General features: G+C 45.5%; 3 protein-coding genes across 14 annotated transcripts in view; 1 reads left to right on the plus strand and 2 right to left on the minus strand.

The window, feature by feature from the left end:
* Nucleotides 1-203, minus strand: part of PFN4 (profilin family member 4) — a 6229-nt gene extending 6026 nt beyond the window's left edge. Inside the window, 1 exon segment of the mRNA XM_074819451.1 lies at nucleotides 87-203. Within this exon segment, the coding sequence (XP_074675552.1) occupies nucleotides 87-203 (117 nt within the window).
* The window catches only part of FAM228B (family with sequence similarity 228 member B), a 26886-nt gene extending 8348 nt beyond the window's left edge, over nucleotides 1-18538 (plus strand). Inside the window, exons 1-8 of one of the 7 annotated variants that reach the window (XM_074820171.1) lie at nucleotides 2100-2219; nucleotides 3558-3660; nucleotides 4183-4241; nucleotides 5748-5852; nucleotides 9666-9740; nucleotides 10435-10632; nucleotides 14335-14412; nucleotides 15247-18538. In XM_074820171.1, the coding sequence (XP_074676272.1) occupies nucleotides 5760-5852; nucleotides 9666-9740; nucleotides 10435-10632; nucleotides 14335-14412; nucleotides 15247-15624 (822 nt within the window). In that variant the 5' untranslated portion in view covers nucleotides 2100-2219; nucleotides 3558-3660; nucleotides 4183-4241; nucleotides 5748-5759 and the 3' untranslated portion in view covers nucleotides 15625-18538. Of the gene's footprint in view, nucleotides 1-1727; nucleotides 1811-2099; nucleotides 2234-3557; nucleotides 3661-4182; nucleotides 4242-5747; nucleotides 5853-9665; nucleotides 9741-10434; nucleotides 10633-14334; nucleotides 14413-15246 lie in introns of those variants that run through there. The other 6 variants (XM_074820174.1, XM_074820172.1, XM_074820169.1 and 3 more) reach the window with 6 other exon arrangements.
* The window catches only part of ITSN2 (intersectin 2), an 86402-nt gene continuing 83622 nt past the window's right edge, over nucleotides 18335-21114 (minus strand). For all 6 annotated transcript variants that reach the window (XM_074820164.1, XM_074820163.1, XM_074820160.1 and 3 more), the window contains 2 exons: nucleotides 20770-20943; nucleotides 18335-19607 (listed from right to left, as the gene is read on the minus strand). In XM_074820164.1, the coding sequence (XP_074676265.1) occupies nucleotides 19450-19607; nucleotides 20770-20943 (332 nt within the window). In that variant the 3' untranslated portion in view covers nucleotides 18335-19449. The remainder of the gene's footprint in view (nucleotides 19608-20769; nucleotides 20944-21114) is intronic.

Below are 21114 nucleotides of genomic sequence, written 5' to 3' on the forward strand. Positions count from 1 at the left end.
CCCTGCCACTATCGCTACTTTGTGCTCTAGATTCCTGGAGTTTCTACCTCTGCTGTCACTTCCTAGGACACTATTTGATCTCTTACATTAAAGCCAAAGGTTGATGCACAGACTTGTCTTTCCATTATGTCGATGATAGCTGCGTTTTCCACATGCTTTGTTCTGGTAAGACTGTCATTTAGCAAAGCCTGCAGCTGATTCATTTTCCTTCTCTTCTGTAAAAAGAAATAGATGTATAAATGTTCATTCCCCTTCCCTTTTATATTTGAAACCAGGTCTTCCTCCTTATGGAATTCAGAGTTTCAGCAGAAGTAATGCTAGGCCTCAGATAAACAAAATAACAAAATAAAAATCCTAAAAACAAGAGAGCAGCAAAATAGACCAGGAGGAAAATGGTCACCTTTCTCAGAAAGGCCATAAAAGTCCAGCTATATTTTTATAGTGTAAGTATTTCTGGCTTCTTTTTTTCCTGGCATTTAATTTTCCTTTCACTGAGGAAACAGTCCCCAGTGAAAACATTAAGAAATGAGATAAATCTTGCTATAACCAGCAGATCTTGGGGGTGGTTTCTGAGTCCAGCTTGACCAAAAACAAAAATTATTTTCCTTTTAAATGGTCAGCACTAACACGGTTATTGTTAGACCTCTGGTCAGTGCAACACTACTGGGGTGCTGCTTGGGAATAAATCTTAACCTCTCGTCTCTGGTTGTCTGCATAAGTAGCAACAAGAAAAGTTAGATGCTGATTAAATCTTCAGAGAATTGCCAGTAGGCATCTTGTTTACTTCAGTTGTGGCCAGCTGCCAGGTGCTGGCAAAAATTGCAGACTGATAATTCTGTTTGTGTCATTGTGCTCAAATCATAATTAGTAGAAAAGTAGTATTTTCTTATCACTAGAGTGCAGCCGTATCACAGAATCATCTAGGTTGGAAAAGACCTTGAAGATCATCTAGTCCAACCATTAGCCTAACATACATACATCAGATTTTAGTTTCAGTATTACATGATAATTTATGAAATCTTGTAAATAGAACTTAGTAAACTAACTCTGGATAAACCTTGTAGCTTTATTGCTATGTAACCTAGAAGGGTTTACTTTACATGAGGGTATTGGGAATGACCTTCATATTGCAATTAAAGCTATCAGGCTTATCAGGCAGTGAACAGCCTGTCATGGAGACATCGGCTTAGAGCATTTATTGTTAAGTCCTGAGCAACGAGGCTGTATTTGAGTTATAAAGCTGGAAGGAGTGGGAGCCATTCAGGTGAGGGGTTCACGGCCTGGTGCCAAGCACCACAAGAAGCCCGGCAGAAGGCCGCAGGGCTTGGCACGGCACGGCACGGCACGGCACAGCACAGCGGGGAGTTACCGACGAGAGGCAGCCGACCCGGACCCGGCGCAGCGCACCCGGGCTGCCCTCCACTCTCTGCCCGCAGCCAGGCAGTTGCCGGGCCGCACATCGCGGCCGCGGCCATGAGCCGAGGCAGCCCCGTTGCCCCCGTACGAGGAACCCCGGGCCCGCTCCCCAGCCCCGCCACCCGGCTGAGGCGCCTCCACGGCAACCCGCACCGGGAAGCGCGACTGCGCCTGCGCGCCGCCCCTTGCCCCCCCCGTTGCGCTTTCGAACTACCGCTCCCGGCATGCTCTGCCCCGGGAGCCGTGTGCGGGCATGCTGGGAGTTGTAGTCCTCCGGCATATACGGCAAAGGAGGGCGGGAGGCGCTCGGCTCGGCGCTGCCCCTCACCTGCCCTGGAGGCCGCTGTCCTCGCTTCTGATTGGATGGCTCACCCAGGCGCAGCCTTTCTGATTGGTGGGAAGATCTACCCACGACGGCCGGGTCCGGGGGAGGGTGCCCAGGTTCGGGTTGCCATGGCAGCGACGGACGCTGGGCGGCCTGGCGCGGAGGGATCCGCCGTGCCTCTGCCCCGTCGCGCCTCGCCTCGCCTCTGCCCGGGGCGGCCGCCAGTGGGTGCTGGCCCTGCAGCTGGGGAGCCGGATCGCTGTCCCCACGGGTGGCCCTTCCTCTTCCCGAGAGGCTGGGGGTGAGGGAGGAGTGACTATTTCCTCCGGCGGAAGGGCACGAAGGGGCGGTGTGAGAAGCTGTCGGGGGGCCGCCGCCGTGTTGCCCACAGTTGGGCTTTGTCATTTGGCGCGGCGGTGGCTCTCACCGCAGATACTTCCCGCCTCCCCTGGGGCCTCCCGGAGCCTCGCTGGAGCCGGTGAGGGGACCTCGGTACGGGGGTGTGGCGGCGGGGGGGAGCGCGGGGTTCTGCTGCCTGCCCCCCGCCTGCCCTCGGGTCTGTGGGGCTCGCCTCAGGGCTGGGCAGGCTGCGGGGCAGGCTGAGCCCCTGCGGCTCTGAGGGCGCCTAGCCTTTCCCTCTCACCGGTGTTGCCCCTATCGCTGCCTCTGAGGTGGAGGGAGGGGCCAGGCCTGTGAGCCCTCTGGACGCGTCCCCGTTATCTGTTAGCTTAGCATGCACAACCCGTTAGGTTCTGTTCATAGAGCTGCCCTGTTTGTCCGAGAGGCTGGTTCTCTCGTCGTGCTCTGTCTTCGCACCTGAGGGAATTGGAGGGGACCAAGCCACCAGTAAAAGCAGCCAGCTGTGCTTGCAAAGCGTGGCATCCCTGTATGCTGAGGAGACGGTGATATGTGAAGGCTTTTGTTGGAAAGGGGCTTTTGAGAGGACTGAGGCATGTGTGAGGATACTTTTTGTCACAGAAAACATGAAAAATCTGTCTTCTCAAAGCTGCTGTAAAGACTCGTGTTTGGGCAGAGACTGTGAATTTTAGCAGATGGGTGTTTGGGGGAGAACATTCTGCTTTACTGAACAAGAATCGCGAAGCAAGAGAAACCTGTCTTTAAAAAAAATTGCTGATATAAATCTATACTGCTGACAGCAAAGTAGGATGCAGGTATATCTAGCAAGCAATTTTAGGCAGGTTAGTCTCAGGTTTGCTCATAACGTCCTAATACAGAACAGCCAGCCGGCTCATGGGGTTTAGCATTTGCGCACACAGCTGTTAGATTAACTTCAAATCTTGTTATATCTGCTCAGACTTTGGAAATCCTTCACTGTGTTTCTGTCCCAACACATGATTAAACTTTTAGTTTTAAGACCTGCAAAACAAATGGTGTCTCATGTAAGTGGGCCTGCCTTTCCCAGCCACAGAGAGTTGGCATCGCATAGCAAGAGCCAAACAAAACAGAAGGAGAAAGGATTAAGATTCAGTGGCAGCTTTAGTTATTAATATTGGGGGAAAAAATCTGCAGCTAGAGACTTTACCACATGTGATTTCTTTAAGGCAGATTGCTGCAGCAGGCAGATTTTCTATGTTTGCTCTGTTTTGTCTCTCCTGGGGTCCCAATCCTCTGTGATAAGAGCAAACATCTCCTTTGCTTTGTGCTCACAGAAAAGCTCAGTCTTTCTTTTTAAGACAGATGGAGTCTTAGTACTAGTTACTGAAAACACATGGAAAGGAGGCTAGTGGGGGTGTTTGTTTTTTGTAAACTTAGAATCTATAAAAATACGTATTTTCCTAATCTTAATCTTGTCCAGGGATTTACAGCATCTGTATCTCAGAAGAACAAAACTGCTTTGAGTGGAAGGAAATCTGCAAAAGATGGCCTGAAGCGCGACCTCGTGGCACTGCTGCAGCTAGGTAGGATATATTGCTCATAGGAAAGTGTGTTGAAATGCCAAGTTTGTAGCACCTCCAGTATCTGGATGTTTTTCAGTCCTCAATGTTTGCCTGTTTATTTTATATCAGAAATTAGTTCACTGCTAATCAGGGTGCACTTGCTGTTCTTTATCCATGTCAGTAATATAGTGCACAGCCTCCTCTAATCAGTCATTGCAGGATGAAGAATAACCAGTGAGAATCCTTCCCCTGCTCCTCAGAGAGCATGAGGTCGGATATGCTTCACAGCATTCCCTGGAGCTTAGTAGACTGTCTTGGGCTGTCTGGAAAAAGGGGAAATCGTTTTCAGAGCAGAGAGCTTCTCACAGGGAATACCAGCCTCCATGGCAAGCACAACGCTGCAGAAACCACGGGGCACACGTACACAAAAAAAATCTTCATTTCCAGATGGAGAAAGGCAGGGTACCTGCTTTCCAAATCAGGTAGTAGTGTCCTAATTGTAAGCCGCTATTTTACGCTGCATCTTTTGTCTCCTCTGTACAGAGCAGGCAGGAAATCATGTTACAGGAAGTGCCTGCTAGCCTGCCACACTGCTAAGGCTGGTATGTATTTCTGGTTTTGGAAGCTGTCTTATAGGGGCTGAAAAAAATACAGTAGAAGATTGCAATGTTGTGACCTATTCCACTGTGAATCTTTTAGTTTTCCTTGTGTCTCATGAAAGAATAGAAGTCTCACAGTGTTACGCAGGAGGGAAGGAAAGTCTTTCATACCATGTGTATTACATTGGCTTTTTTCCTTGCTTTGGTTTGTCCTGGATTACATGGCAGGAGTGAGGATTTTTCTTTTATAGAAGCAGGTGGAGTGAAGGACGTGAGCTTGCAAATTCAAGGAAGGAAATTTTCAGAACTTGACTGGATGAGGTGCTGAGCAGTCTTGTCTATGAGGTTGGCTGTTCTTCAGGCAGGCAGTGGGACCAGATGACCTTAAGAGGCCCCTTCCAACATGTGCTTTCCTGTGGTTTCTGACTCTTTCAGTCAGAAAAGACAGGAAAACATTTCTGTGAGGAGGCAGGAATATCTAGGCAGATGCATCTGTCAGTGCATCAGAGCAGGGAATATGAAATGAAACAAAGAAAGATGCAGATTAAAGACTTCACCTTGAACAAATGGTAAGAGATTTGAATCTGCAGTCCAGAGACGTCAGCTGGGAATCAGACAGTATAACTGAAGTGCTGGGTTGGACAGAGTAAACTCTTAAATGTTGTCTTGTACAAAAGAATGTTGTTTTCTTGTATGAATACCTGGTTCAGAGAGTCTTTGTAGATTCATTTAGCTAGATGTTGCCACAAAAAATTGAAGAACAGATTTTTTTTTTTCATAGCTGAAAGATGTGGCTGAAGAGTGTGGAGGTCAGTATCTCTGCAGAAGTAAGCTTTTCGTTTGGTCTACTCTTTACCTAAGGAATTTTGTGAATACATCGTTTCCTGGAAGCAGTGTGCCTTCAGAATCTGAAATAAATAGAGGTTTAAATGGAGGTTCCTGTAAAGGGCATTTTGCCTCTGTGGTTCTACTGTCTGTTATAAATCGATACAAATATACTGGTGCACGTACAATAGAGGAGATGGAATTTTCTGGCTGGAGCTCAGAGTTAGTGCTTCAGCATAAGCCTCGTCTGGTAGAATTAACTTTCAAACCCACTAAAATGCAACCATCCCTATGGTGGAATGTAGCAGTTATTTGAGAGTGACTTTTATGTAATTGAAAAAGACACAAAGGAAAGAAGAAGTACTTAGGAGGTGGAATGTTTTCAAAGCTGACAAGCGTTCTGGAATAATTTGTGAATAACTTTGTTCTTTGAAACACAGTGTACTATCCATTGCTCATGGAGATGAGGACAGACAGTTACTATCAGAGGGAGTATCTGACTATAAACCTGATACTTCATCTCTCTGTTTAACTTAACTGTGATAGGAAAGTGCTGCTGGTATCAGCAGTTAGAATTCCTTTAGAGATTTGTTTCATTGTTTGGTGGGAATGGTAAGAAAACTAGGTTTTTGCTGTTTATACAATAGCCTAATATGTTTTTGAATATTTTAATGTTTCTCCCAGGCTAGTCCAACAATGCATAGTGCAAATAGCTCAGAGACTCCCTGGCTACTAAGATTTACATGTCCAAGACCTGTGAGAGAACACAGTCACCAAAGGCCTTGGCAGGTGAGTGACTCTCAACATTCATTCAGTTGTAGATTCTACTGTGAAGAACCAGATTTCAGGACACATGAAATCAGTATCTGTAACTGGGATCCCAGAATATTTGGGTGTAATTGAGCTTCTGTCTTTGAACTGGCCACCTAATACCACCAAAGTTCTGGACAGCGATCTGGTTGGTCTGTCTGCGCTCCAGGACTGCAGTCCCGGGCACGTGCCTGAATTAATTTCTGAGTTCTCCTGAGCAGGAAATTTGTGATTTAGTCTGTCCCTCCTAGGCATGCTCAGAAATGCGTATTACAGGAAGATGTGTGCGCTCTGTTCTTGTTAACTTGTCAGAGTCTGTCTAGTGTTCAAGTCTTGCATGACTCTTCTAGAGGAATCCCAGAAGTTAATGCTGGTCAGCAGCGTTAGTACATTCAGAAATTGTATCACAGCCTGTCTACATCTGCATGAGTAGGCTGCTGACTCAGTAAGAGGCAGTCTGATATTACAATAGGTGCTTAAACTGTGAGTGGGTAGAATTGGACCTATATATATATATCTTCAAAGCAGAGTGCCCAAATCATTAAAATCATGGCTTTAAATTGGGATATCCCAATCTCTGTTGTTTCTGTTTCATCTGTGTGAAATGTTCTCCAGCTCCTATCCTGGAGTATTCCTGGGAGCTGCTACAATGATGTTTTGTTGTACTTCCTGCACAGAAATAATGAGGTTTGCAAGGCAGCACGGTGTGAAGATGTTAGGTGAACTTCTTACCATTCTATCCCAGTTTGTAGCTTGATTGTGGAACCTAGATGAGAACCTGATCTATGTAAAGCAGGTTGGCTTTTTATACAGATTTTTTATATCTTCCTTTTTTTACATTTATCCAGATGTTCTCTTGAGCACCAGCCAAGAGTGGTGCAGCAAATACTTTTGACTGCAGTAGACACTTTGGGGAGAAAAATAATACCAAAGATTGGCTAACACAGAAGGGCTTCTGTTATGTGAAGGTATGAGTGGAGAAGTGAAATGGAATGGAAGATATGAAGGGAGGAATGAAAAATGCTTATTTGCAAAGTCCTGTAAAATCTGAGATATATTTGTCATTGGGAAGGGGAACAAAGAACTCTGGAAATAGCAATCCAAGGGGTTTTATTGAACCCTTGCATCCTTTTGAGGCAGCTTGATTGAGTTCCATGCATTTTGGTGTGTGGAAAAGTTTCCCATAAAACCTTTAAAAAATCTTGTGACTAGTTAGAATCGTGGACTCACAGAACAGCCCAGGCTGGAAGGGACCTCGAAAGATCATCTGGTCCAACCTTTCGTGGGAAAGGGACACTGGATGAGCTTATCTAGCACCCTGTCCAATCGCATCTTGAAAACCTCTGGTGTTGGGGACTCCACGACAGCCCTGTGGAGGTTGTTTCAGTGAATGATTGATCTCACTGTAAAAAAAATTCTTTGTTACACTGAGATGAAACCTCTCCCAATGGAACTTATACCTGTTGCCCCTTGTCTTCTCCATATGGCTCCCTGTGAAGAAAGAACCTCTTTGTAGCCATCCTTTCAGTAGTGGCATACTGTGATAAGGTTCCCCCTGAGCCTTCTCTTCTCCAGGGAGAAGAGACCTAACTCCTTCAGTTGACAGAGACCTAATTCCTTTGGTTCTATAAGGATTCTTCAGACATGTATCATCGTGAAGGAGAACTTTTCACCTGTTCTCCAGTGTGTGTTCTGAGTACGTTCTGCTAGTGGTTCCTCTCAGCTGGAGAGGGGGCCATGTCTCCCTGGCGCTCTTAAGGTACTAGATTTAGAAAGTTCTGTGATTATGTGAAATAGATCTGTCAAGTGTAATGCAACATGCTGGTTATTTCAACCAGTAGGATGAAAGGGTCTTAAAACATGCCAGAAATTTAGATTTCTCCTTTCTCATTTGTTTTGTTTTGTTGTTTTTTTTTTTTTTTAATGCTGCTTATCTCCTCCCTGCTTGCTCTGATGTTTGATGTCCTGCTCATCTCAGGATAAGAAGCCTGTTGGAGTGTGGGGCTGGTCAACAAGGTCAAGGCAGACATGACTGGAAACTATGCTGTTTATTGGGATCAAAAATTAATATTAAGCACAGGGAGTAGCAGGCTAATTTTCCATTCTGTGCATCGGATGCATTCCTTGACTCTTGCGCTGCCACCAGCACGGTAGGCTTGTGCAAAAATGCGATGGCTGTAGCTCAGTTTTTAAATGGCACAAGGAAGTCACAGCAGGGATGACTCTGAATTCACCTATGGAAACCACGGGAGGCAGGCAGCAGGTCAAACAGATGAAACGTGAATATTTCAGCCCTGCCTCTGGCTTAGGTCTAAGTAAAACCGGGTCACACCAGGATTAACTTGCGTTGCTAGAAATATTTACTATGGATGTGCTGAAACTGATTTAAAACTTTTAGTGATACCTAAGCTGGTAATAGCATCTGTGCTACTCATGTGAAGTGCAAACTTGAAAGTGATGGCAGTCATACGACACAGTAAACTGAGTCTTATTTCTCAGCTGGGACAGGCTGTGAGCATGTCACATGCAGCAAAGCAGCCAACGCGGTCATTTGTTAAGCAGTTGCCTGCCTGTTCTCTTCGGCTAAGCTGGAGCAAGTGAAGCAAGTTCCTATCAGTGTCTGAACTGAGGGTTAATCCCAGAAAGCAGAACAGATTGTAAATTTGTTTTAGCTTCACTGAGATAGTCTGTCTAAAACAGGTTGTATTTTAGTTTCCTGCATTGCAACTTCCTGAATTTTTGGCGTAATGCTCAAAAGCTGGTAATTTTTTTTTATAGTGGATTCTTCATGATAAATTTTGCTGTGAAACTAAAATTCTTCATGAACTTGTTGCTTATAAAAGCTGCTGATTGACTCATGAAGACAAGATCTTTCTCGTTAACCCACAGAATTGGTGCTGCCTGATCATAGGGGAGATAGCCCCATTGTGTGTGTGCTCTAGTCTTGGCTGGAGAGACTCCATCCCCCAATGATAGATGTATTCAGCCTGTATTGCTTGTGCTCTTTGGCCAGAGTGCAGGAGTTGCAGCCAATAAACCATGTTACAAGGAATTACCTGTTTAAAAATCAAATTGACAACAGCAGTGAATTGCAGGTGCTGTTGTTTTTAAATCATGTTTTAGTGTCCTCATATTCATGATGCAGGGAACAGTTTCTCCCTATTCTGATCTTCAGGAAGAGTAAGATGAGGATGATGCTGGTGGAGAACTTGGCTGATGTCACAAAAGTAACTGAGATTTAAAATGCAGACAAATTCATGAGCAGAGGCACCAGCGAGGCAGTTTCCTGCTTTGGAAAGGTTTTTCTCACTATCTTTCCTCTTACACTTCACTGTTTTCCTCTATTTTTTTCCTTCTATATTTTTATGAGTTCCTTGACATAATACCTCATCAGATTTATTTGATTGCTATTTGTGTTGTATGGCTGTCTCTGTTTGAAAATGAAGATGCAAAATGATGCCTCTTGCTACCTTCATCGGGCACATGTGAGCAGCAGTGGCAAGCAGCAAGCCGTGGTGCAGGTGCAGTGAGGAGCAGCCAAGGAGGTGTATGGTCTGGTCCCACTGAACATGTATGTTCCAGTTCTTCCAACACTCTCCCGTTGCTACATTTAACCTAAGTACTCAGAGGAGGTGTCACAAGGGTCTGTCTGCCTGTGCTATTCTGCCAGCTGGGTTATGGTATAACGTGCCTTTAATTACAACACAAGTAATTATTTTGAATTCAAAGGTAATTCCAACTCCTACTCTAAGTCCTGCTTTTACTTCATGTGGCTTTTTGATGTTTTGTTAGGCAGCACCTGATGTAAGTCAAGACATCATTGCTTCTGCTCAGTGCATCTTGGACAGAGAAAATTATTTTGTGAGGGTAAGAAGTGGTATCTCTTCTCTCATTTGCTCTGTGCTTTCCTGCATGTCAATGTTTTTTTTTTCTCCGTCAGTGACTCATGAGAAAATGTCAGTTGTCTGTATTCTTGAAAAACTAAATTTAGGAGTACAAGTTTCTGGCCTCCCCAGTCTCCTTGGGATAGGACTGAAGTGGTAACCCTAAATATGAGCTTAGGAATCATCCGTCTTCAGTGATTTACCTGCCTGTTTGCAGCTCACTTTGTTCTGTGGGTGTGATTAGGTGGTGACCGTGGGCCTGTGGATAAAGGGCAGGAGGGCTGGTCTGATCTAGCAGATCGCCAGCGCTGCAGGGGGATGCAGGGGGAAGGTCCTTCTCCTGCTGCCTGTCTTGCACAGCCTGGTGCTTATCAGACCCCCACTCTGAAGTGATTTCGGCTCACTAACCTGGTGAGAGAAAGTGGATGATTTTCTGCCAGTCTTGCACTACAGATTAAAAAATTAGAGTCTGAATGCCACAGCTCGTGCAAGGGAGACCTTGGAAACAAGTGGTGGGAAGTGGAGAGAGGGAGGAGCAGAAAGAAGGGCTGGAAAACAGGGCCCTTGCGGCAGAGACCAGCCAGATCAGGTCAGCCAGGCTGCGTAGCTTCACCTGTGGAATCTTTAACGTGGTTGGCCAATAGGTTGTATGGTTTATTTTTCCATTTCTTACCTAGGAGGTGGACAGATATTTGAGACACAATGATTTCTTAAAGCTGAGAAAGAAGGAGATCCTGTACAAGAAATGGCTTGAGGATGTTTCAGAGGCACTGCTGCAGAAAATTGAGGACAAAATGGACAGGCAGTCAAGCGAAGAAATACGGAAAAGGAAAGAAGAACAACTCTCTCTCTATTTAAGCTACTGTAAAAAGAAGGTATCAATAAGAAGTAAATTTCTGTCATGTAGAGGGTTGCATACAGAGGGTTGTGGACAAGATCAGGGTTTTAGCTGTTACTTGCTGTTCTGTTGAGTAGCCTGGAGTTCAGATATGCCCTACCTGTAACTTTTCTTCCCAAGGACTTCTGTAGTGGTGACATATGTCATTACAGCTGTTTAAGCTCACCATCAGATACGAACAGTAGCATTGTTCAGTGCAGTGAGCGTGTGCTGGGGTCTGAATATGGTGAGAGACCATATTGTGGTGGGTTTCCCTCTGTGACCCAGACCCTTTAGAGGGAGAACCTTGAGCTCTGTCAGCGGAAACCAAAGGCTGAGTGTGTGACCAGGGAGCGGACAGCAGTCTCATGCCTCAGGAGTTCAGCTAGAACAGTACTGCAATATGTTGGCAGAGCACAAGGGAAACCATTTCACGGCCTTGGATGCTACTGATCCAGCTTTATAAAAGAAAAAAAGGTGGGAACAGGGAGACAGAAACAATTTTCTTAAGTCAGCGTGCAGGTGAATAGACTCAGCTCGTGGATTCTGTAGTTCAGTGTGCTTCAGTACTCATAAAAATTGCAGTCACTGAAGGAAATCTTTGCTTGGTTTTGATCATTTTGCTCTGAATTTCACACCACTGTTGAGATTCCATGACTCAATTTTCTGCATTTCAGGAATGGATATATAGAGCAGTAAGAGCAGTTCCATCATCTGCCACAAAGAGAACAGTATTTTATATAGAGCAGACTTTTGTTGTCAGTGGAACCACTGCACAGTGGAGTTATGAGACTGTAAACAAGCTTCCCATCCAGAAATGAAAATGTCATGGGAGCTGTGCTGTTTTAATGAGAGCAGATGATCTCTTTTATAAAGATCTGATGTGAAAGACCCATGCATTTAAACTGCACATAACGACAAAGAACTCAAGTCCTGAGATTTAGGACGTGTTGGGTGTGCTGTCCGTGTCTGGGTCTGCATCAGTCCATCTTGCAAGTTTCTGTGTCAGGTCAGGACTTTGCTGGGTCTCCTCCAAAAGCGCAGTGGCTGGTGTACTGGGGTGTGTCCTTCTTCCTGAACAGGCACAGCACCAGTGATCAGCCTCCACCTTTTCTCCCTGCTCTGTGGTGGCTCTATCATCAGCATTTCTGAAAAGCAGGTTGCAACCTTTCAGAGTAACAGGACACTTAATTTGCATAAATTTGCCTTACTTGTGGCAGCAGATGATAAATCTTGCAGAATTTAAGACAATTCTGTGGATTGGTTGATCTACTGAATTCTGGCTGTGCATTTCCCCCCCCTCCCTTCACAGAATCACCTAGGTTGGAAAAGACCTTGAAGATCATCCAGTCCAACCATTAATCTCACACTGACCGTTCTCAACTCCACCAGATCCCTCAGCGCTGGGTCAACCCGACTCTTAAACCCCTCCAGGGATGGGGACTCCACCACTGCCCTGGGCAGCCCATTCCAACACCCAACAACCCCTTCTGGAAAGAAATGCTTCCTAATATCCAGAGATATTCTTTTTGTCCATTTTCTCTTGCTCTCTCCCCTGCTATTAGGCTTCTCCTTGTCCTGTTCCCCAGACCTCCTCACCTTCCTGTGTCTCTATCACCAGTCCATTCCCCCTTTCCATATCTGTTCTTCCTCCAGTCTCTCCTCTTGTTCTCTTTGTCTCCAGTCAACCCTTTTACTCCATTCCCAAGTCTCCCGCTGTTTCACCCCTCTTTCTTCTGTCAGACTCCCCAGTGCTGTCTCTCCCTCTCCTTGTTACTTCTGATGATTCCTCCAAGTTCTCCACTGTCCTTTGCTTTCCAAAGCTGTCTTCTCCCCTCTTCCTCCATTCTCCTCCTTCCCTCTAACACTTTCTCCTCACTGTCCTTCTGTCAGCTCACTTTTCTGCCTCCTCTTTCACGCCATCTGAGCCTTCATTCTTTACCTCCCTTCCTTGACTCTCCATTGTTCCAGTGACCTGCTCGTACGTGGATTTTTTCACCTTAAATCTGCCTCCTTTTCACCTCCATTCTCACCTCCCCCTTACTTCCAGTCCCAGGGGCACAGACTGCAGATGTATAGTGAGATGGTTGGTCAGAGCATGAAGATGGCAACAGTTCTACTTTTCTTCTAGCCTCGGCAGAAGTGCCACTCTGCAGCCCACAAGGAGGAGTAAGCTTCCCCAGCCTGGGTTGCTGCTGTTAGCCACAACTCAGCTTCTGGTAGTCCAGGATAGCGTAGGCTATCTGCTGAGGTGCTGCAGAGTAACAGACCTTTCCGACTTGCTTTTAAGATCAGGCTGTTGCTCTGCTGTTTGCCAAGGGGTGTGTGAGTGAGAATATGTCGACTGCCATGAAGGGATCAAACATGGGTGTGCTGTGCAGCACCTACCACAATCGACTGAGGTCTCAGCACGTTGTAATGGGGTGATATGTAATAATAAACCAAGGGGTGGCACTAAAACTCTGCAAATTGAGGCATGTTAGGGCTTAAAGCTTTCCAGGAAAGAGGAGACAGTCAGTGCGGCTGCTGCTTGCTCTCTGCAGAGTTGCCAGGTTTTTGGGTTAGACTCGTCTTGCAGCACTCCTGAACTGTTCACGTTAAAACATGGTTTTTCCAACTCTCAACTTGAAACCACATCCACAGATGGCCAAAAAGAAGGGGGCTGTGTATGCCTGTGACCCAGAGGGCCATGGGATGCTCCCTTCCTTCCTGGGACCCCTGGAGAATCATCTGCACAAGAAAGCTGAAAAACTTCATTTGCAAGGTTTTGAAAGAATAACTGAGAGTAGTAGGGAGGAGTATTTTATATGCTTGCCCTGTTCTTACTATTCTTAGGGCATCACTTGTGGCCTCTGTTTTTGTTTTTTTTTTTACTTCTATGTTTTGCTTTCTCCTTTGTACAGCTCTTCTTTGATGCAATTTAGGTAAGTCCTGGCTTACTGGCTGTAAACAATGCATTATAATTTGGAGACAAATGGTTGTAATTCACCTTTCTCAGCATCAAGTTTGATCAGTGTGTCGACCTCAGTCTCTGTTCAGCTTCTTGGTAGCCTGTTCCACCTGGTGTTCGTTGGTCTTGGCATCAATAGTGAATGCCAAGTGGTGGTACTTGCTGTTCCCCAGCTAACTCTCGTCACAGGGAGCTGGAACTGCAGACTATGAAGTTTGCTGCAGGCAGAGTTCTTGAAGTGGAGCTGTGGCCTGGACCATTGGGTATGGTTCAGGTCTTTACTCCTATCTATAGATAGAAAAGCATGCTCATGACCTGGATGTGGAGCTCACATCTTGCAGACCAGTAACTTGCCTGGGGCTACAGTGGTGGGGGTTCAGTCACCTCTTTATTTTTCTTTTCTTTCTGTTTCCTTCTCAGTCAAAACATTTTCCCTTGAATGGAATTTCCATTTTCTTGACTGCCCTAGCTGTGATTAGCATTTTAGCCTGTAATTATTTCTGGATGCTTCCTGAAATAAATTTATTATGTATTTATGCCTACAATAAATTAAAATGGATGGAGGAATTTTCCTGTTACACTTCAGTCACCTTCATTCAGAGGTGCGGTGTGTGAAAATTTGGGAGTCCTTCTCTCCACTGCCTCTGGTGCTGTGTTCATACCATGCCTGGCCATGGAATACCTGGGCTGGCTGCTCTCTCACTGGTTTACCACCAGGAGCTTCTGACCTGCTGTCTGCTTCTCCCACAGGGCTGTGTGGCTTTGGAAGCTTACGACCCGTCAGAGTACGATCCGTTCTTCCTGAAGACAAGTACAGACTGCTGGAAGGTGTGATGGTTATTTATGCTGTGAGGTTTACAGGCACCCTTTGACCAGCAGGAAATTAATGGTTAGAGAGGAGGCAGCGTGTGTTACTGACGTGCTGCTGTGGGACTGGTGTAGAGCAACACATTGTAGTTTTATTAACTGAACAAAGATGGGTCCCAGCATTTAAGCCCAAGAGCATTTGAAAATGGTTTTCACCGGGAACATGGTTTGGATCCAGACTAAGGCAGATTTGGAGGCACAGTAGGCAGTGGCAGTGGGGGAGGTTTGTTTTCCTCATCTCAAATTCACTGTGGCAGTGTGGGAAGTGTCCTGTCTAACGGGGGTTGGTGAGTTCCCAGGCAAGCTGGGTGTGTGCTCTATAAAAGGAAATAATCTGACAGTTCAGATGATCTTTACAGAAACTCACTCAAATGCACCAAAGACTTGGGTACCCAGTACAAGAGTTAGGGAGGACTCGGACACAAATCCATGAATTGCAATTCTTTAAATCCCTTCTGGATGGTCTGAGCCCTCAGCAGCTGTGGGGACTGAGCTGACACCTCACTGCAAAGTGCCACGCAGGGTTCACCAAGATCAGCTGGCTCCCAGAGATCAGATCTCATATATGTGCTCTGGCTTAGTGGCAGAGTTGTTGAATGCATTACGGCCTGCCTGAGGAGCCGAGATGCTCAGCGTTTCTCAGGTCTGTGCCTCATGATTTTACTCATAAAAAATGAGGTTGATGCTCCTTCCCTGCTAACCAATGGTACCTTGACGTTCGCTTCTGACTTTTGAGACTCTCTGACAAAGTGCTTGTGTTGGTGCGTAAGCGTGAAATCACTGTCTCTGTCACAGGTTTCAATACCAACTTTACAGGATCCTCTGTTAAAAGACATTCAAAGAAAGTTTATTGAGACAGGCATTATCAAGCAGTGTGAGACAGGTATTTTAAACAACTGTTATCCCTTGGAAGTGTTTCATATTGGGGGGACCATCCTTGCTTGTGACAGTAGATGCTCACACAAAACACTTGTTACTTTTCTGCCAGGAAGACTGTGCTCTACCAGAGAGCTGAACGAGCTCAGCAAAGCAGAACTGCCGCTGCTTCCTTTGGGCCGGCAGCGTATGGACGCGGCTGAGTGGCTGAAGATACCACATGCCTACATTGCTAGTGAGGCCCACAAAACCAAGAGGTTGTTTATTGAGAGGCAGCACAACAGCTACACTGGATAAGGCGCAGCAGAGTATTTGCTAAAACTTCAGTTTCATGGTGAATATTGTTTAATTGTATATATCTACTGAGAAAGGAGTGTTGGTGAAGGAAAAACCTTCAGATATGGAGTGGATAGCAGGATGTAGTAGAGCATTGCTGGCCAAGCTGAGCCTTGAAATAAAGTGGATTTGGTGGGGAGTTTCCTGCATTTTCTGCATGCAGCCTGGCAGCCAGCCCTACAGGTCAAGCCATGGAGTATCTCCTGGGTGCTTTAGCGAAAGATCTGAAAGTATTTAATGTTCATACTTGCTTTGGGTTTGGGTTTTTTTTGCTATTAGTTTCTAGATTTTTGGGAGCAGAGTGAGGTCACACTTGTATGGTTGAGGTTGGAAGGGATCTCTGGGGCTCATCTTGTCCAACCCTCCTGCTCAAGCAGGGCCACCTAGAGCCAGTTGCCCAGGACCACGACCAGATGGGTTTTGAATATCTCCAAGGATGGAGACTCCACAACCCCTCTGGGTAATCTGTGCCAGTGCTGGGTCACCTTCACAGTAGAAGAGTATTTCCTGATGTTCAGAAGGACCCTCCTGTGTTTCAGTGTATGCCCGTGGTCCTGTCACTGGGCACTACGGGGAAGAGCCTGGCTCCATCCTCTTTGCACTCTCCCTTCAGGTATTTGTAGACACTGAGGAGGTTCCCCCTGAGCCTTCTCTTTTCCAGGCTGAACTGTCCCAGCTCACTTGGCCTTGTCTCATGTTTGCTCAACCAGTGTCCCCGGACCGTTGAGGTAGGGTCTGCGTCCTACCTGCAGCCACGAGGCTGGTACTCGCACTGAGGGACCTCCACCACTCCAGAAAGTTGCATCCTATAGCCAAGCTTCTTCACAGGTTTTTTCTGGCGTAGAGGCTGGTTGGACTCAAAATGCAGTAGAGCTCGCTAACGGTGAACTGATCTGGAGCAGTGACGCAGCTGCCTAAGCTGAGAACACTAGAGAGCCCCAGCTGGCCTGCCCTGATAGAGGAGCATTTGCCATCAGCAAGGTGATTTTTTTTTTTTTGATTTTTTTTTTTTTAAATTATGTTGTTTTTTTAAAGTCCCAGTGCTCCGATTCACCCCTTTTGAAAGCTCTGTGTTCTACACTTAAGGGAACTCCTGCTCCCCAGTGAGAAAAACATCAAAGCTGAACTGGGAGCCTGATGTCCTGAACCTGACCCACTCTCTCCCCCCAGCCTCTGCCCTAGAGTTTTATGCCTTGTACCGGCGCATGTTTAGAGCAGTTATGGGATAACGGCACGTTCTAGAAGGAAAACTGGTCACAAAGACAAACATTTCCTGGAGTGACTCAGCAGGGAAAAGAGCTAGTGCAGGAAGCTGTGCTGGGCTACAGCTGCCTTCGTGCTGCACGGACTGGCAAGAGTTTTTACCTCTGTTTAAAGGCAGAAAGTCATCAGCCACCACAAGGATGGTGAGAGCTGTTGCTGTCACCCATCCTCCAGCTGACTGCAGCAGCAAGCACAGCCAACAAAGTCCCACCTGCAAAATATGTTACATCTTCTGCCAAAGCAAGTGACGACAGGCCCGGGCTGCTGGCAAACTGCAGTAAACTCATTGTCTTAAATACCCGGTTCTGAAGTAGTTAACCCAGCAGCCAAAGAAATGTTTGAGATGCTGCTCCTGTTATTTCCAGCTCCAGTCCCCAATGCTCTACAGGCCAAAACCTACTATTTTAGGAGGTTTAACTTGGGCTCAGCCCTACAAAGACAGTGCTGATGTTCTCTGGTTTATAGGGTGATGGAGTCTTTGTATTAAAGGAGATGAACTGGTGAGAAAAGTTGAAGGCAGCTGCTAGGCCCCTCTTCTACCCAGAGCAGGATCTGGCTGTTACCCCTCGCTGGGGCAGCAGCTACAGCTGTGAGTCTGCTGCATTTCATGTTACAAGAAGCAGTGGGCAGAGGGAATGGCAAAGCTTGCAAAATTTTTAGCTGCAGCTGTTGCAATTTTGCATGAAGCTGAAAGGTCACCTTGAGATTTAAGAACAAACCCTCTTTGAATGAGGAGGAGGAGGAGCCGCCACTGGCGATGTGGGTGGTTGGCAGATGTGTACAGCAGAGCAGCTTAGGAAGCACTGATGGGGAAATAATGATTTGGTTTTCTTTGTTCAAACGTTTATCAGAACTCCCATAGCGAATGTCTTGCAAAATATTTGCAAAATAATGTTAAGGGCACTACCAAGGTTTCAAAGGACCTTCTCCTGGAGGCAATGTACAAGCAGTAAATCAGACTTTAACATACATACTGATTGTTCTGAGAAGGCAGGAAATAATTAGGAGAGAGGAGGTGGAAAGTGTTCTTGTACAAAATGTCTAGCGCTTCTCAGAGAGTCAGTGCCCTGCAGCTCAGCTTCTCTCTGGTTCCAGCACCATCCCCGTCCCCCTGCTCGTGTGACTGCGCAGCCGCGCCGGTGTCAAAGCCGCAAAACAGAATTTTCTCTGTGCTTGAAACTCCCACTGTACAGACACAATCTCTCGCGAGTTGCCAAGATTTAGTTTTATTTAGCATTAGAAATACTGAACCACAGAAAACTGTTTAAAGTAACAGAGGTTTGCTCAGCCCTGCGACAGGAGGGTACACAGCTGGCAGTGGGGTGTGACACCGTCAGACATCAGGAGGTACCGCTGCACCCACGGGAAACGGGGCACGCGCTGCTCGGAACTGCATGCTGTGCTTTTTCCAACAAAGCAGTTTAAGGAGGCAGTAAAATGGTTACAACGTATCAAATCCTTTATAAACAAACTCTTCTGGGTTTTTTACCATCCCTGATTTTGGTGCCAAGAGAATAATGTTCTTTCAGTCTCATTTTCCAGATTTGTGTTGGGGTGACAGTTCCCCCTGAGCAAACCCTTTAAACTTGTAATAAACTCTTCTTGAATTTAATCCTGTAAGTTTTTCTCATTATTTCACATTCCCCTGTACAATAAAATATACTTTTTAAAAATCACTATGCATCAATAAACATCTGTAGACAAATTACATTAATAAACTTATATTTTACTCTCTATATACATGTTGGCAATGTCAAAGCTTCAAGATTCACATGGAGGTCTGCAAGACCAAGGAAATGTACACAAATAACTTACATTTAGGAAAAAAAAAAACAAAAGCTGAAGAGTATTTTTCCACATTATTGTGGGTCACAGTATTTAAAATATTTTTTTCTAGTTATTCTTCACAACCACATTGTCTCAGCAGAGAATGATGAATCAAACTGAAGCAGAAAGAAAAATCAAGTAGCAGTTACTGATTTCAGTGCAGAACTAAGTCAAGTAAAGAACTACACTTGGTTCTTAAAGAATATGCAATGTAGCAGAGACTTCTCCAGTGCTAAGGCTTCTTCAGCATTTAATCTTTACAACTATCATCCTGAGATGGGAAGGTTCCAGTGGATATCACTTTTCAGATTTCAAATGGAATGATTCTAGTGCTGAGCTTAAACCATTCCTCAGTCTGTACGTTAGACTAAGTGGTAAAATATACATACATCTTGATGCCACATCTACTTAATACTTTTTATGGCCCTGAAAATGGAAACGTTGGCATCCAAAACCAAGATATTCCAACATAATAAAAAGGCACTGAGCTATAGTACTGTATATACAGTAACATTTGTGTTTGCATAGATCAACAACAAATTTGAACGCTGCAAGGAACTAAACGCAACCAGTAACTCAGAGGAAATATGGAAGCAGCAGGAACTCTTAATAACCAGCGTGGGGCAGGGAATCTTTTACAAAAAATGTTCAGTCTGTCAGCTTCAGTTGTCCTTCATAAATTAAAAAAAAGTGTTCTTAGAGGAGTGTTTTCTGATCAAAGAGCTGCAGGTCAAAACGGACCCAGACTTCGCCTGTTGGAACTTCATGCAGCAGTAAATGTTTGGTCGTGGGGCCTTTGCTTTCTTGTTCTGTTCTGATTTTTGCTACTGGAACTTCAGTGCGACCCAAAAAATCTGTTGGGCAAGTGAATAAGAAATTTCATTATGCAAAGACATTAAGCTTAGAAAATCTGAAAGTGTCAGGTTAAGCAGCAATGCTGCACAGTGTGTATTCAGTTCCAGAGCACTGGTCCCAGGCTTCCTGTCTGACTCGCTGTCAGCCCTGCGTGTATCAGCCAGCACTGACAAAAAAGGTTTTCTTCAGAAGACAAAAATGCTATGGAATTAGGATGGAAAACATGCCTTTATGTCACAGTTTGATCTAAGGGCTTTAAAAATACAGTTCAAAAATACAGGAACACGATTTTAAATGATACAATAACTGAAGGACATATGGTTCTTCAAATGTTATCCTGTCTTAGGGCTGGAAGGTCAGAGTTAAGTGATGGAACCTGTTTACAAGTCAGCTGTGGTGCTACGAAGACAATAAAAAAAAAAATCTATTTTGGCTCAGCCAACTTTTAATTAGGCTCATATATCATTCTTTTCACATGAACAATGACCTTGAACAATTACTGCCACTAGTAGGTTTACAGTCCTATTCAGAAATTATAGACCCTCTTTGTAGCCATTTCATATATCACATCCTTGTGTGTGTGTGTGTGCATTAAAAGGTTTACCGTGAACCGAAACAAACCCAGACTTAGCTGTCCAACTGGGAGAAGCAGCCTAGCAAAGTCACAGGAGAAAAGACTGAGCTACAGTTACACACAGCACAACTCAAGTCAAGGCAGTACCTTGCAAATCTGCAATAATTCGTGTGTCCGAGCCCTGAAAAAGCACTTAACCTTTTAAAGAGAAGCAACTGACTGCCAAAAACATGTTTCCAAAAGAAGAAAGCTTATCAAGATGTTGCTGTGCAAATACAACTTAGCACCTTATTTTCGGGCACCTATAGTGTGAGAGAAAAGCTTCTGCTTTCAACTTCTCTGTCTCCTCAGCCTGACTGAAAAATAATCCTGTGTCTGATACAAAAGCCAGAGCGGGACCCAACGTGCCTGCCCAGAGCTGTTGGCTCTGGAAGGCTACTGAACCTCCTGAGAAAGGAGGCATCGTTTTTACACAACATTTCTCAGGAAGCAATCATACCTACAGGCTCTTGGAACTGCTGGTGAGGAACTGTGGACCCCAAGTCACAAAAGAGCATTCATGTCCTCAAACAAATATTCACACTTACCATCGGGTGAGAACTGATCCCTGTCAAACATGGTGATACACAGGACATCCTGGTACAGGTCTTTAATGAAGAACTGGCAGTTGAAGTTCCACTTGGGGTTCAGGGTGTCCTGCAGGGTCCTTGTCGTGTAGCTCTGGGAGCCCATGCTGATTTCACAATACGGGTTGCTCTTCCCTAAAGACAGAACGAGCAGTGGAACACCTCTGCAGCACAGAAACCTCCCTCCCTGTCTGGAGGCTGCTTGGACACACACCGAAGCTGCTGCCCAGAAGATGTGGGTCAGGCAATCCCTATAGCCTAGAGCAGCACAGAGCTGGTTCTTCACTCGGCCCTCTGAGCTAAATA

The sequence above is a fragment of the Strix aluco genome, chromosome 3 (genome assembly GCF_031877795.1).
Source record: "Strix aluco isolate bStrAlu1 chromosome 3, bStrAlu1.hap1, whole genome shotgun sequence".
Taxonomy (NCBI): domain Eukaryota; kingdom Metazoa; phylum Chordata; class Aves; order Strigiformes; family Strigidae; genus Strix; species Strix aluco.